Genomic DNA, 15755 nt, shown 5'->3' on the forward strand with positions numbered 1-15755 from the left:
AAAGGCGGACATCGATGAAGATTAAGCGCTTTTTTTTTGCGGGGTACATTCAATTGATTAATCAATTGATCATTGATCGATTTTATCAACCCTACCAGGAAGAGCGTCTGTGAGCGCGGCGTATTTCTGTGCACGCTCGTGGCTGCGCATTGTTAGGAATGGCCGTACGGGGTGGCAACGTGCCAGCTATTTCAGCCCGCTGCACGTGTTCCAATCCCACCAGACGGGGCGCACTTCAGAGAACTGCGGATAACCGGCAGCCACGTGGCGCGGGGTCAGCTCAGGAATGTGGTACTCGGCAGCGCCACCCTTGACGGAGCAGAGTTCTACGAAGCCCTCTGACGTCGGCTCCGAACCTTTACACCTGTGTGTGTGTGCGGCACTGAAACCTGTGCAACACGTGTTTGTGAGCCCTCCTCCAAAAGGGCGGGTCATCTACGGTGACGTCGAACGATGACTGGACGAACGTTTCCGTCCACTGGGAATCAAGGGGGGAGCAAGTGCTTATAAGCAGCGTTTGCTGGCTGCTAGGGTGTGCTCGTTGTCGTTGCTAGAAATGTACTAGTGAGCTGCGTGCTCGTTGTCATGCTCGAAATGTACTAGGGAGCTGTGTGCTCGTAAGCTGTTTGCTGTATGCGTCGTCTTGCGTACTCCATATGGGAGTCACGCTAGACTGTCGATGTATGTCCTGTTTAAATGTTAATATGTAAATAAATCCTGCTCGCCTAAGTCCCGAGGAAGAGTCAAGTTAATCCCTACAGCATGCGACCGCAGAGTGACAAGAAGCCAACGTTCCCTTAAGTATTTTTCCTTCGGATCTATTAGTTTCTTTAGCCTCTTGCCAGAACTTGCCTGACGCATGGTGTTATCTTCGCCGGGAGCAGCAACTCATAGTAAATGAAAGAAAAAATAACGACAATGAATGACAGGATTTGCAGTACTGCATTCTGACGCAGTGCTCGTAGGCATAGGTCGTGGTTCTCATAGAGTTTACTTCAATAATTACTAGAGGGAACCCTGGTACTAAGCATTACCCACCATGAAATCGAAAAAGTCAGTTGTTTAGCTGGATCAGTAATTTATACCGAGGCTCAGTTTTCGAAGCAGCACGATGAACTCGATCTCATGTGTAATTAGCTCTGCACTTCATAAGCAGAATGTGCATTTTAATACTGTAATAATGAGCATTTCTTGCTCACCTCAATCGTGGAAATGGTAGCAATTATATTTTTCTCATAACTAATGCTCTTTTGCAGGGGAATACCTTGCTGGCTGGAGTTGTTCTCGACGCTCAGGGCAACGTTGACGAGTCGAAAGGTGAGCACAGCAACGTACGAGTATAGCTGAGGCGTCGTGTCGGCTCGCACATCACGTGATATTGGCCGCATGCTTGCGGTTATTGTCTGCCTGCGATCGAGCTTCTTTGTTGAGTTCCCAATGTCTTCGTTTAACTCTTCGGTTCCCTTTCGAAGCTAAATGCTGTGGTGTCGTCTGACACGTAGAAATCAAACCACTTTCACTGCTCCGTGGCGAATTTTTTGAAAGCCCTAACTGCGCTAGAATTTCTGGGGTCTTCGAGTCTCGCAGGAGCAGCGACCACCGCGGGTTCGAGCTTAGCGAGCCACAGGGCCGCGTCAGCCGTCAGCCCCTAGCGCGCCGCTGCGAGCGAGCTCAGGCCGCAAGGGGCTACAGAGCAACATATGCATTATGCGAGAACACAATATGGATGGATGGGTGGATGGATGTTACGAGCGTCCCCTTTGGAACGGGGCGGGGGGTTGCGCCACCAAGCGAGTGGAGCGCCACCGCTGACAACCGCTTCGGAGCGAGAAGGGGGTGAGGGGGTAAGGCGTAGGAATGCCAGAACAGGTTGATGCGCCCCCACAACGGCGCCAGCGAATTCCTAAATTCCCACAAATTGTTACGTGGAAAGGCGCAGACAGAAGGCAATATACAAACACAAACGTTACACTGGCAAAATGGCAACAGCTCCAAATCGTGCGCATCTTTTAGGCATTCGTACACATGAGTACTGGTCTGTAGAAGCGCCGTCCCGGAGCATTGGGGTAGAGTCAGTGTGGTAGACCGTATAATATTCACGTGAACAACGCTGCTGGACGCCAGGGCATGCAGAGGGTGACGTATACTTGAACTGGCGGGAAATATCTCGTCCGCCGCGCGGCGTCACATGGCGCACTGCGTGGTACGTGCGGTGTCCTGTGTATCGGGAGCCAATAACCCGACATGACGGGAGGGTCCACAGAAGCACGAGCGCCCTGGGCGATAGCTGTGCTTCACGGTGCCAGAGATCGTAGAGATGCCGCTGTGTGGTTTGCCGTGCCGTCAGCCGTGTACGGGCAAGGTAGAGCGCGATAGGTACTCGCGTGTTGAGGTGGCTGCCGGAGGAGAACGGCTAGCGCCAAGAGGCAAGCTCGGTCCACGACTGTACACTAGGCAAAAGGGAGAAAATGTGGTGGTGACGTGACGAGATGAATTATACTCAAACGCACTTAAGGGAGGGCAATGTGCCTATCACGATGGTTCTTCGAAACAAACATGGACAGCATATACGTGAGGGTATTGTTCGGACTGCTCCGTTAAGACATTGGGTTGAAGAAGGTAGGTGGTGGTGAGCTTGCATTTAAGCAGGAACGCAATGCTCGTAGGGATAGGTCGTGGTTCTCATAGAGTTTACTTCAATAATTACTAGAGGGAACCCCGGTGCTACAATAGTCATGGAAACGATGGGAAGTACATGGATTTGTCTGATCTTCGTTCTTGTGGATTCAGACGTTCTTGGGGCTTTGTTTACTACGCTTTATATGCCTTCATTGTCCTATGGCGAATTCGTCAAATCGCACCGGTGCGTACCGGGGCGCCCCAATGCGTCGTTTCATCAATCATCGTCGCCCTAGAGCGCCCCGGTGCGATTTGTCGAATTCGCCATTAAATTTTAGAGCAATCTATACTTTTCTAAGTGCAAAAGACGCTGCGAACACGCACAATCGCTACTGATTGCAACGGTTCAGCTTGTCGAGGTGGCCAAATCGAAACGCGTCAAGCATCTCAAGGCACTGGCTTGCCCGTGAAAAATTCATAAGGGCGTCTTATATCGCGTTTCGATGCATGAGTGCCTCCGTGGCGTAGTGGTTTCAATGTCGGCCTTCTGTACTAGAGGTCCTGTGCTCGAATCCTGCCGTCGGACAATTTTAATAATGTGTATTTAATTATCTATCACGCAGTATACTTCGTTGAAAATGACGAGTTTACAAAGTCACGAAGCTGTTTGAAGCCGGAAGGACGAAGTTTAGGCAAATCGATGTATATTGCCCATGCTGGCTGAATCGCCTTCATTGCCGCTCCCGTAGACACTAGCGCCTGAGTCCCCTCCAGTAATTATTGTATGAAACTCCATGGTGGCTCTGCTTGTCGCCGATGTGAGTGACGGCAAGCCAAGATAAATGCAGCTGGCGGCGCCACCATCGGAATCGTCAGGCTTGTCGACCAGGCAACGAGACAAGCTATCAGTATCCCAGATGTGAAGGTGGCCAGAGTAGAATATTAGCTAATATGAATGACCATGCAAGCGGCAGTGCGCAGCGACCAAGTCCACCTGTATAATCCCTCAATGAGGACGACCTCCAGAGCGCGCGGTGGAAGCGGTGACGACTGAAGGAGTGTTGGCCTTACAAATACGCAGAAGGCAGAAATCTGCGACTGCCCAAACTTGAGCCAAGCACTAAAGCGCTCAATAATGGAGTAGCCGCGTACGCTTCCAAATTTAATAAAAAAAGTAACAAAAAAATAAAGAAGCCGGCTGGCGTAAGCGATAACACAGTCGTTGCCTTGCTGCCGTTGTGCTGATACTGCGCCCATAGAGAAATGAATATAACTATGCTGCGCCGATGTAGTGGCCGCATGCATCGGTATACGCACCTCGGTTGGTGCTGAGGGGTCGAAATAGGCCAGCATGGGCGGCATTGTGAGAAGGCTGATTAGCTGAGATAGTGGAGGCCCGTTGCGAACGCCACGCAAAAGGAACGCCTTTCCGCAAAAGGTTCCGGCGGAAAACCTATGCACTCGGCTTATATGCAGCGCAGCGCCAAACCGACTTTGACGTAATAGGCCTACCTGTGACGTCACTCACGAGATATTTCTTCAAACTGTCAACAAGCTAACGCGAAACATGTGTTCACGACATCGAAGGTTCATCGCAGAGGCGCTCCTGCAGCGATATTCTTTGTTCGGAAGAATGCGCACCGTATTTCTGGAGATTATTTACAATCTGTTGTGGACAAAGTTGACGCGTATTGTCAAATGTGCCGAGCTCTGATTTGTCCACGCGGCTGCTATGCACGGCCTCTCCATTAGCCCAATATGTCAACATAGCGAAATTTGATGATATCGCGCGGATGGTGTCCCATCATCTCGGGTCCAATACCCCAGGTAGAATTAAGGCAGCCTCTCGCCAGACCTCACAGAAAGTTTGACGGCGCATATTTCGAAACCGGTGCCGCCCTGAGAATTCGCTCTCAGTCGGTATGTCTTGCATACTCAGTAACTACAATTCGTAGATTGAAAGATGTGCCGTAATGTAAATAATTGAAAATGAATAATCGTATTTATGTTAATTATTCAATTAAAGATTTTGATATTTTGTAGAAGTAATGGGTGCTTCATCGGCTAATATAAATCAAGGTTGGAACTGTGCTAACTGCCACAGGCATATTTTTTTTGAATTGGTGCAGCTAAAAAAAATAATAAACACCGGACAGTGTTTACTTGGAAGGAAAATAAAAAAAAAAAGTATCTGGATGTGCTAAAGCCAAGTTTACGGACAACTCTTCAAGCGAAACAGCTGAAGCAAAAGCTGTGTGCCGACCGAGGTTGCCGTCCTGCCACTTCACTGAAACCTGGAACACCAGTCCTCGCAAGAAATTTCACTGCTATTAGTGTACCTTGACTACGAGCTTCCGTTACAGAGCCTATAAGTGTAGCTGGAAGATAGAACAATATGGCACAGGCATGCGTGATCACCGGCGGCTAGGACCTGAACAAGCATCACTCGCGCAGAGCATTTTCCATGCACCACCCGCACAGCATGTACCATAGCCAGACACCATTCCTCAAGAACCTCCACCGCTGTCAGAGGAAATGGATCTCAGTCGGAAGGACACAGTCATAACCAAGAAACCTCCTCAGCGCTATTCTCTCTGAAGGTGAATTCAAATCAAAGAGGAAAGGCGTATAGCCAGTTACAAGCGCCACCTGGGTGCAGCTTGAACGTGCTAACGGTGGGGTGTTCAATTAACTCGGCTCGCTGCGTGCTACGTGCTGGTCACTAGTTGCTGCCGACTGCGTGCAGCTGTCACGGCTTCGGCGTAGTTGCTAATACATGTAAAAACTGAAATTTTTGTTACTACATTAATTAGCTCTCTGAATGGTGAGTGTAACACACATCCTGAAGTCCGCCAGATGTCATCAGTGCCCCCTATGAAATGGAACATGAAATGAAGCTCCCGCGGATCTCGAGCTCCAGGGAACCCTATTTTTAGCATTTTTAAGTCTTTGCTGCAATGACAGGGTGTATATAGGGTGTATATAGGGTGTATATGTACGTGGTCAGAAGGTTGGACAAGCGTCAGACATTACCGTCTAGAAAAGCATTCGTTGAACTTCAGTAGATAACCAGTAGGGAGTTGGGGAAAACAGGGGGGAGGCGGGAGATGGAAATTCAAGACGATGAGCAAAACGTGAACAAGGTGAAAGCGGGAGCCAACGTTTCCACAAGTGGATGGGCGACAAGTCTATTTGTCGAAATGTTGGCTCCTGCTTTCAGCTTGTTCTCGTTTTGCTCATCGTCCAGTATAGGGGGTTAGTTGGAGGGAGCAGAAATTGAGTATAAGGCAAGGGTGCTTTCCGTGCGATTTCAAACGCAGGCATAGGACGTTTCTGCCAATATGAGGAGACGCCCAAAAGCAACTCTGCCAAGACTGTTGAAGAGTACAAAAACAGTGTGGACAAGAAGTGTGATCCCGGCGACGCGGGCACGTTCACCTGGACGCCCGACGACAGTACGCCCGACTTGGTCTATTACCAGGTATGTGTGTGTGCCTCGTGAGCTTTTGCAGTTTAAGTGCTTTCCGGAAACACATAGCTGAAAAATAAACGGAGTTGCTTTATTATAAGCAGACTCTAGATTCCTCGCGATCAGTACTCGTGGCCTGACACAGACCAGAGCTGTCGAGGCGTACTTTGGTGATGCAGCATCAACACAGGCCAATACTGTGTCGTCGGCCTTGTTTGTACCCGGGTTCGTAACGCCGGTCCATCGCGTTGGCAGCGTTATCAAAGGCGTGAGTGGGCCAGTTCTGATACTGTTGAATAATATCTATTTTATTTTTATTTTACGTACTGCAGCCCTAAAAGGGCTACAGGACGATTCACAAAGAACGAAGATGAACGCGAATGTTACAAAAAATAAAGCGCTGAGTAACAGAACATGACATAGAAGAATCAACTGCAGATATAACATCGTTAAGGCGAAGGGAACGCATATTACCAGATATACCTTTACAATTTGTTATAACAAATTCCAAAGATCAATTGTTCTGGGGTAAAAGCTGTACTTAAATGTATTAATGCGCAAGTGGAAAGGCTACATATTAAGTTCGTGGTGACTTCTGATGGAAGTTTTCTTAGCGAGTGCTAAGCTCGCCCAGCTTGATGAACTGAGTTAACAATATTATAAAATCATTTTAGGTAGTCCACATTGAGGCACATCGTGAGTGATGTCAGGTTCAAGTATTGCATTAAAATCCCCTCAATGGTTTTAATACAGTATTATTTTACAGATCAAAACTAAGAGTTTGGAAATATTGAGACTTAGGTATTCGGCAGGGCAACTTGCAGGATAACAGCGACGGGGCGGGGTAGGAGGATAACGGAGGGGTGTGTGACGCCCACAAACGAGGTGTTGTTATTGCGGTGCCTCAAATGCAGACATCGAAGCTGTTTAGGCTTATTGATGATGAAGTTGTCGGTTTACAGCTGGAGCAGAATATAGAGAAAAGGTTCTTAATGTAAACACTGCAATGTGACCTCTTGTTATAATTTACATTTAAAAAAATAAAACAGAAGCAATAGCGAAACATAAAGTACGTATGCCGCTTTGTGGTTGTACAACTAGGATAAGAACAAAAAGAAAAAGAAAAGAAAAAAATAGACGAAAAGGTATTTCTACGATTCGCAAAAAGAAAAGAGAATGAGAGAGAGAGAGAAGAGACTCTACTCATTGATAAAATAGATTACTCTCATGCGGGAGCCCTAGTTGAGACCCCCACTGGCAATAGCCGCCCGTCCAATTTGGTCGATCAGCGATTGCTGGTCGGCCAGGTCAGAGCTGGACAGCCGCGCCTGCCACTGCTCCAACGTGTGTTGTGCTGCCAAATCTATGTCTTTCAGGTGTAGGGGCTATTTTGAGTAGCCCCAGGTAATGTGAAAGAGTGTAGGACTCCCTCTGCACCAGGGCTAGGAACCTCGATAGCACGTCAGGAACATGGCATGTAATCTTTTTAAGTGGACATAAACCACTGTTTGAATATTTCTCCAATGGATCCTGTTGGGTGTTTATGGGGAGGGGCGTATACTTGACCGGTAAAACGCTGATAGGCGAGCAAATGCCTTGCGATTGTATGGTTATAATTTTTATAGGGGGCTGAGGTCTGGAGCTCTTCTGGAGGGGGGGGGGGGTTGTTGAGGGGGCCCTGTCGCTGCTCGGAATGTTAAGGCGCGAGTCGCGGCGTCTGCCCTCTCATTTCCCTCCAACCTCTGGTGTCCCGGGCACCAGAAGATCGAGTGGTGGTTGCGGAAGCGATGTTGCATTACAGCGCTACAGACTTTGGGAATTCTGCCTAGTAGTATAGTAAGAGGCGACATGGGGCGGCCTGGGAGTCCGTGGCGATGGTACTGTCACGTCCTCTACATTCACCCGTGCGCATGGCCAGCGCGATAACTCTGGTCTCCGTTTCCTTCACTGAGGTCTCCCCGAAGGAGGGCGCATTCACCCTTTCGCCGTGTTCGTTGAACACCACAGCGCCACAGCGACGAAGCGCTGGTGGTCGTGGTGGAATTTCCTCTGTGGGTTAGCTTGTCTATAGGGGGCGACGTCGACATAGACGTCCTCTTTATTCAGATGACGAAGTAATGCTCGTAGCCACACTGTGCGCGAGCCCCTCGTGACGCTGTGGGTGCATGCTCCTCGGCAAAGTGGCCACGTATAAGTGGTCTCTGTCCGAGGGATGAAGCTCCTCGAGCTCCTTTTCTATGTGCTGTGGGTAGGGCGGTGCGCCAATCCTCTTTAATATGTCTCGACACGCTGTGGTCCGGCTGAATCTCTCGCGCTGAGTGATCATAGTTGTCACAGCGAGCTCACTGTAGGTGTCGTAAATGCCCAGTGCAAGTAACCTTTCCGTTGATGTGTTTTGGGGAAGGCTGGTTGCCGTTTTGCAAGCTGTTTTAATAATTGTGTCCACCTGGGATTCTTCGGTCTTGTTTAATGAGTGATAGGGAAGGCTATGGGTGACCCTAATAATTATTAAGGCCAGCACCAGCGTGTCTGCCTCTTTCATTTCTTGCTTGTGATAGGTAATTTGACGTATAATTTTCACTACGTTGTTGGTCGCCGTTCGTAGGGCCCGGACCGCATGAGTGGCCCGCCCATTCTGCTGCAACTAAAAGCCCAGGGTACCTACTGTATGCGATGGCCGTCAACGAAAAACTGCACAATTACATTAGTTTTCTGTTACTGCTACGCAGGGGCAGTATACGGATGAATTATGATTTTTCAGGTGTGCATTTCAGACCGCCCTGATGCGCCAATGTAGACACTGGGTCAGCGGCCTGCTGTATATAGTGTCCATTCTCTGTTTCCGAACGAGCCTTTAGAAGTCCATAACGTAATATCGTCCGCATATGTGGTGTAGTCTAGGTCTGGTATTTGATCTAGTCGTCTACCGAGATCGAACATTGCTAAATTGAAAATTGGAGGACGCTTAAGCTTCGCCTTCAAGAGTGGAACGCGATAGCGTTATCGCACCCCGTTCGCACCGCCCACTCATTCGCTCGGCATGCTCTTGAGTCACACAAAGACGAAACGTGTGCCTGAGCAAACGGAACGAACCAAATAACTCGGTGTCTCGGAGGGAGAAACGATCTACGTGAGTCAAACATCGTGATCGGCACGGACAGCCGGGCCGCGACGTGCCATGAAGGCGGACGCGATCATGGCGCTGACGCCTCGATGGGATCGTTCTCTAGATGCGGGCGCGTGGCGCGCCAGCTGTCGGGGCAGCGCCGTTCATTGCGAGGAGGGGGTCTTCTATGTTTGCCGCAAGATGGCTCTGCGTGCGCGCCAGGCGCAAAAGAAATGTAGCGGAAACGTACTTTGCTACGCGTTTAACGACGACTTCTGTAATTTACATGCTCATAATTACCGATATACACCACGGTATAACTTTCTACGGCACGTTTCTAAGGCAACACCGCATTCACTAGAGGCGCTTTTGTCCCGCTTTGAAGCATCGAACTCATGGCTGAGTGGTAGCGTCTCCGTCTCATACTCCAGAGACCCTGGTTCGATTTGCACCCAGCCCATCTTGCAAGTTGTTTTTATTTATGAATTGCCTTCCGCCATTTTCGCTCACGGCCAACGCCGCCGACGCCGGCTTTTCTGCGACACAAGCTCCTTGACGCTATCGTGTTAAAAACAACGGGATATGATTGCCCCGCTGTGGGGTTCCTCTTTTGGGCACCTCGAAATTTTCGGACCGAATGCTGCCTAGGCCTATCGTTGCGGTCCTTCCCGTGAGGAAGTTGTGGGTGTATGTGAACTTCACCGCAATTTATATCCTCCAGCCCTCGCAGAATAGCCTCGTGGGACACATTGTCAGATGCGCCTTCCAGTATGTTTTTTCAACTGCTAACAGTGAGCCCACAAATCTGCAGAAAGGCTGCAGTTCGTAATTCACTCGCATACGACTAAAAGAACAGGGTCATATGCAGCAAGCATTTTCTATTGAGGGAATTTCACGTTGGCGACTTGCTGCTCAAAGAGACACAGTGGCATCCAAACAAAGGAAAACTGTGCAATGACGGAAGGACCTTACAAAATGCTCCGAGCGGCGTCTGCAATGAATTACGTGATTGACCGATTTATGATACCGCTACGCATATAGGACTACCGGCATTGTGCATACGAGCAAGTTGCGCCGGCATAATTTTCCTATTTCATCTGGCGTTTTCTCTGGAAGGGTGGAGGGTGGGTGTGGTGTGGTGTGGTGGGTTTTCTCTGGAAGGGTGGGTGTGGTGGTTCACGGTCATTCAGCAGGATGACCGTAAATGAGGAAGGGGAATTACGTGCGATAAAAAAAAATTCTGTGTTCGGGTTGACACCATGGCTTTTTCGCCGCTTATACTATATATCAGAAAAGATCTCGCCATGTTTGACAGTCAGCCTTTTGTTCGTCCCTGCCAGCCCAGATATAATATATTTTGACAGCGACTGCTCGCCTTTAGTAAACAGTATATCGGCAAACGAGGACGACAGCATTATTGGGGCGACAGCATATATATAGCTTCAAAATTACCCAGTTGGTTTTGCTCGCAATGTACCAAGTTTTAATATATACCGGAGGTGCCGTGTCTCTTCAGGGCCGTAGCCACGATTCCAGTGATACTCCTTTTCACACATCGTTGGTTTTGAGCGGTGAAGGATAAGAACGGAATAGAATTGAGCGAAAGGAATTCTCACATTATAACGGCGTAATTTTCTAAACGCTTTTTTTTCTTCTTTATCGTGACTTGAGTGAATCACGACGCCTCGCAATGTGTCCCCTGTCGCAGTGCTACACTCACAACTACCTCGGCTGGAAGATTGTGGTGACCGACAAGGGCGCGAACGACCCTCCGATGGGTGCGGTGAGCGCCGCAACGCCCCCGGCTGCAAAGCCCCCGGCTAGAAAGCCCCCACCTCACAAGAAACCCCCACCTCACAAGAAACCCCCACCTCACAAGAAACCACCAGCTGACAAGAAACCTCCGCCTGCCAAGGAAGAGCACGAGGAAGGCTCTGGTAGCGGAAGCTCTGGCGCATCTGGCCAGGCCGTTCGACCAGCACTGCCGCCGTTCGTGATTGGCTGCGCAGCCGTCCTCGTGACGCTTCTCATCAGACGGAACGCAAGGGACCGCCATCTCTGACGCTCGCTGCAGTAAAGAATTGAGCCACACGCCTGTCGATGCATCCTCGCGCAAATGCTTTTTGGCGGCTACTCGCTTCATGAGCAAAACCACGCTACAAGTTAAGTGTTAACAGATGTTTCGATCGCTGAGGGATCAGTTCAGAGAGGTAAAGTTTCATCGCAGGAAATTGGTGAGTATGAAAGACAGCGTTGCCTTTCGCCAAGATCACAGTATAATACTACGATAGGAACCTGTTTATACCCACTATAAGACTCCTTGGACGTAATAATGCACGTTTTTTTTCAGTCCTTTGCAAAATAAGCCACCCAAGTTGTTCATTCCAGATATCAACTCGTATGAAAGGAGATCTTGTGAAGTTGGTTTGAACACATTCTTGCCGTCAGCGCTCGTCGTAATCGACACTAATATACGATGACCACTGTACCGCCACGGATGGCTAAAGAGCACCGACGAACTGCGTTTCAAATACCGCGAAATTATTCGAAAATTTTGGATGTAGTGCCAACATTCTAATGCACTGCATATGTCTTCACATCCGCTTTCAGTCAGAGAAAGGCGGCTTTTACGACAGGAAATGTTAAGACATGGTTAGGCGTTGTCTATGTAATGAAGCATCTCCACGTCTCGCCTTTGTCGAGCGACGCGGCCTCGCGTATGTTCCCACGGTGCGAGGGAGCATTTGTTCCCCAGTGTAGGAGTTGAGGAAATCCCACCGCTGGCGCCAGTTGTAGGAGTTGAGGACGGACTTCGGGATGAAAAAACTTGGGAGGTTTATTTTACATTATTTACAGTGAGACGTCAATGAACAGTCGTACAGTCATTACGGGCCGGCAGCAACTCAGACGCTGCGGCCCGCGGCAAGAAGTTCGAGAGAGGCGAATCAGGGAATGCTCTGGAATCCTCAGGAATGCTCTCGGTCTGCGTCTTTTAAGCCCTTCGATCTCTGGAAGGCGCGTCATGTTCGGCCAATGGGAGAGCCCGCTCAGATGACGCCACCTTCGGCCAATGGTAGGCACCCGTGCGGTGCTGTCACACCCGGCGGCTCCCCGCGGTCTTGCCTTGCTGTGGTGCAATACTCTCTTCAAAGGCGGCCGGTGAGACGCTACCAGGCCTTCCCGGTACATCACAGCCGTCTTGTTGTCACGGTGCATTACAGCCAGAAGGTTGTCACGGCGCATTACAGCCGTCTTGCTTCGGGACCCAATTTACTTGCAACAATGCCGGGCTATCCCTTCGCTTTTTAGCAGTCAAGCATTGAATAGCCCCACCGGCGGCGTACGAAGTGGGGGCCTTCAACTTGTTTGCACGTGCGCGCCTTTGGAATGTGCTTTCCGTGTTTCTGCGCTTCTCAATTAGCTGTGCTGCGATTCAATGTGGTCTGGGGAACTCGAAGGGGGCTCAGGAAACGGCCCCATATCTAACACCAGCCGCAAACGCTCCCCCCGACGTTTGTGGAGGAAGAAGCGTCCAGCTTTCATGCGTGCAATTGCTCGGTGGCAGTGCGCGCGACCATGTGTAGTCTGTAGCATACGCGCACACTATGTAGAATAACTTTGCTGCTCGCGGGCAAGAGGTTTGCCGAAAACGACGTCATGAATGGGCCTGCCCATTATCCCTGAGAAGGACCCGCTTCCTCCGTCCTCCCTCCTAAATATATATAAAAAAAATCGGCAGAACCCATCTCGCGATGACTGTTATCGGTAATGCATTCGGCATTTAATAATAATGTAGAGAGCGTATTGGCCACCGTCGAAGCGCGTTATGTATTAGGCGCGTACTCTAGCGGGGACGTCTCTTTCGAGCTTTCCCAAGAACTATAGTCGCCATCTAGCGCCGCCGCCGCGAAGCCCGCGCGTGGCCTCCGAGATGCATGGCGCGCCGGTGCCTGCGAACGTCGAGAATTGTTCCCTCGCTTGCCGCACACCAACTGACACGTAATCGATGACCCACGTTAGCGAAAGGTCATTGAACAGTGGCACATACCCACTGCACCTATGGCGTAGCTCGCAAAAAGCGTTGGCGTGAAAGACGCTTATTGAAAAGCGGCACATACCCCCAAGTATATTTGTGGTGCAGCCTGCTAAAGCGTTGGGCTGCTATCCTTCAGGAACCCTTGGAACGTGGTTTCGATTCCACGAAGCAACGGGTAAATTTAAGGGAACTTTTTCGTCATTGTACAGTGGCACACTCCCCGTGGCACATAAGTTGTTTCATTGGATAAAGGCACACACCTATTGTCACATACCTAGTTAAGTTGGCATCTTTGATGCCAACTTGGGTAACTATGTATGTGCGCCTACCTGGTTGTCCCGTGTCGTCTTCCTTCGTCCGTCGTTTTATTTGGCGCCTCCGTTGTAATCAAAGATGTGCATTGAAGTGAGTGAGTGAGTGAATAAATTTTTATTCGGTACAGCAAAACGCGATAAAATGCGCACCCGGCTAATCCCACGACGGGACTGACAGATCTAGCCTGCCGGCCCGATCGCGGGCGCGCTGTACGGCCAGGATTGGGTCCGCAATGATGAGACTTCGCAGGAGCGCGTCACACTCTTCCTTGGTGAACTCCGGGCCCAGCGACCGGGCCCAGCGACCCGCACTCCCAGAGCGTATGAGTCAAAGTAGTAACCTCACCACAGGCCACGCAAGGACAATTCGGATAAATCTCGGTATATATGCTGTTAAGGGACGCCGGATTTGGGTACAAGTTCGTTTGCAAGAGTCTGAGCGTGACCGCCTGCGGCCTGCTTAGCTTGGAGTGAGGCTGCGGGAAACCATTCTAAGTAAAAGAATTTAGTAAGTTCATTGTGCGTGGTAGGAGCGTCTCTGTGTCCGGGGAGAGAGTCGCCCGATCCGAGGGCAGCGAGGACGGTAAAGCCACGCACAGCCTCGTGGGCAGACTCGTTGAGGTTCAGAGGAACCCCCTGAATCGCCCCGACGTGGGCAGGGAACCAAAGGATGGAGTGTATGGAGGTGTCGCCGTGTTTGGCGCCTTTCAGAATTTGGATTACCTGCCGGGCTACCCGGTCTTTCTGGAATGCCCTGATGGCCACTTTCGAATCGCTATACACCCTTTCTCTCGGACCGTCTCGCATGCGAGCGCAATGGCCCCTTGCTCGGCCACCTCGGGGTTCGCCGTCCGGACGGAAGCATAGTTGATAACTTCGCATCAACTAGCACAGACGGAGTGGCACGCGCTGGACCCAATAAAAGTTTACTCACTCACTCACTCACTCACTCACTCACTCACTCACTCACTCACTCACTCACTCACTCACTCACTCACTCACTCACTCACTCACTCACTCACTCACTCACTCACTCACTCACTCACTCACTCACTCACTCACTCACTCACTCACTCACTCACTCACTCACTCACTCACTCACTCACTCACTCACTCACTGTCAGCTGAACTGGCGAGCGCTGCAGTTATTCTTTGCAAATATACTTTGTAAACAGTCTCCACTCTTAATCCTTCGTTCGCGTAACATTTTGGTGGAGAGTGCCGTTCCCCGTCTTCGCCACGGAGCTCCGCAGCGACCGCACCGTCCTGCTTTCCGCCATGGCTCCCGGTGACGACACTAGCCCCCCTAACGACACCTCGTCTCCTTCTAGTCCTGTGACGCCGACAACAACGTACGTTGCGGTTACCAAGCCCCGCGATCCTGGCATATTCTCCGGCCAAGATAATGTCGACGTTGAGGACTGGCTCAGCCTGTATGAGCGTGTTACCGCAACAACCACTGGGACCCTACCATAATGCTCGCGAATATCCTATTGTTCTTGGACGGAACTCCTCATTTCTGGTTCCGGCCACACGAGGACGACATCTCTAGCTGGGATGCTTTCAAGGAGAAGCTCAGCGGCCTCTTTGGAAATCCCACTGGTCGGCAGCTGACTGCTAGAAAAGAGCTTGCTACCCGAGTTCAGTCTTCTACTGAATCGTATGTTTCGCACATACAAGACGTGCTCGCTCTTTGCAGGAAAGTCGACGAGAAAATGGCCGAGGTTGAAAAAATTGGCCACGTACTCAAAGGGATCGCGGTCAACGCGTTCAACTTGTTGGTCTTCAACAATGTGTCCACCATCGACGTCCTTGTCAAGGAATGCCGCCGCTTTGAGCTGGCCAAAAGCCGCCGCGTCATTCCACAGTTCTCCCGGCTCCCTAACACGACTGCGACGTCGTCTTGCACCGACCTCACCGCCACTTCACCACCCTTAAATGAGCACGCCACACGTATTGTTCGCCGCGAGTTCGTGGCTACAAGTCTTGCACCGTTCCACCCATGCCCTCTTGACCCCAACATTGACCGAGCCGCTCCAGTGATCTCTCTCATTCAGGCAATTGTGCGGCAAGAATTTACTAACCTAGGTTTTTCTGCTGCCTGCTGCCTGCTGCCTGCTGTATTCCCCTCCCAGATACTGCAACCTTACCGAGTGGAGAACTCCAGACGACAAGTCCATTTGCTTCCGTTGCCTCCGTATTGGTCACATC

The 15755-nt window shown here is 50.3% G+C and overlaps 1 protein-coding gene across 2 annotated transcripts in view; it reads left to right on the forward strand.

The window, feature by feature from the left end:
• The window catches only part of LOC126533314 (protein Skeletor, isoforms B/C-like), a 45353-nt gene extending 34068 nt beyond the window's left edge, over positions 1–11285 (forward strand). For both annotated transcript variants that reach the window (XM_050180569.2, XM_055071865.1), the window contains 3 exons: positions 1257–1317; positions 5940–6100; positions 10903–11285. In XM_050180569.2, coding sequence (XP_050036526.1) covers positions 1257–1317; positions 5940–6100; positions 10903–11256 — 576 coding nt within the window. In that variant the 3' untranslated portion in view covers positions 11257–11285. The remainder of the gene's footprint in view (positions 1–1256; positions 1318–5939; positions 6101–10902) is intronic.
• The last annotated feature ends 4470 nt before the right edge of the window (positions 11286–15755 follow it).

The sequence above is a fragment of the Dermacentor andersoni genome, chromosome 7 (genome assembly GCF_023375885.2).
Source record: "Dermacentor andersoni chromosome 7, qqDerAnde1_hic_scaffold, whole genome shotgun sequence".
NCBI lineage: Eukaryota > Metazoa > Arthropoda > Arachnida > Ixodida > Ixodidae > Dermacentor > Dermacentor andersoni.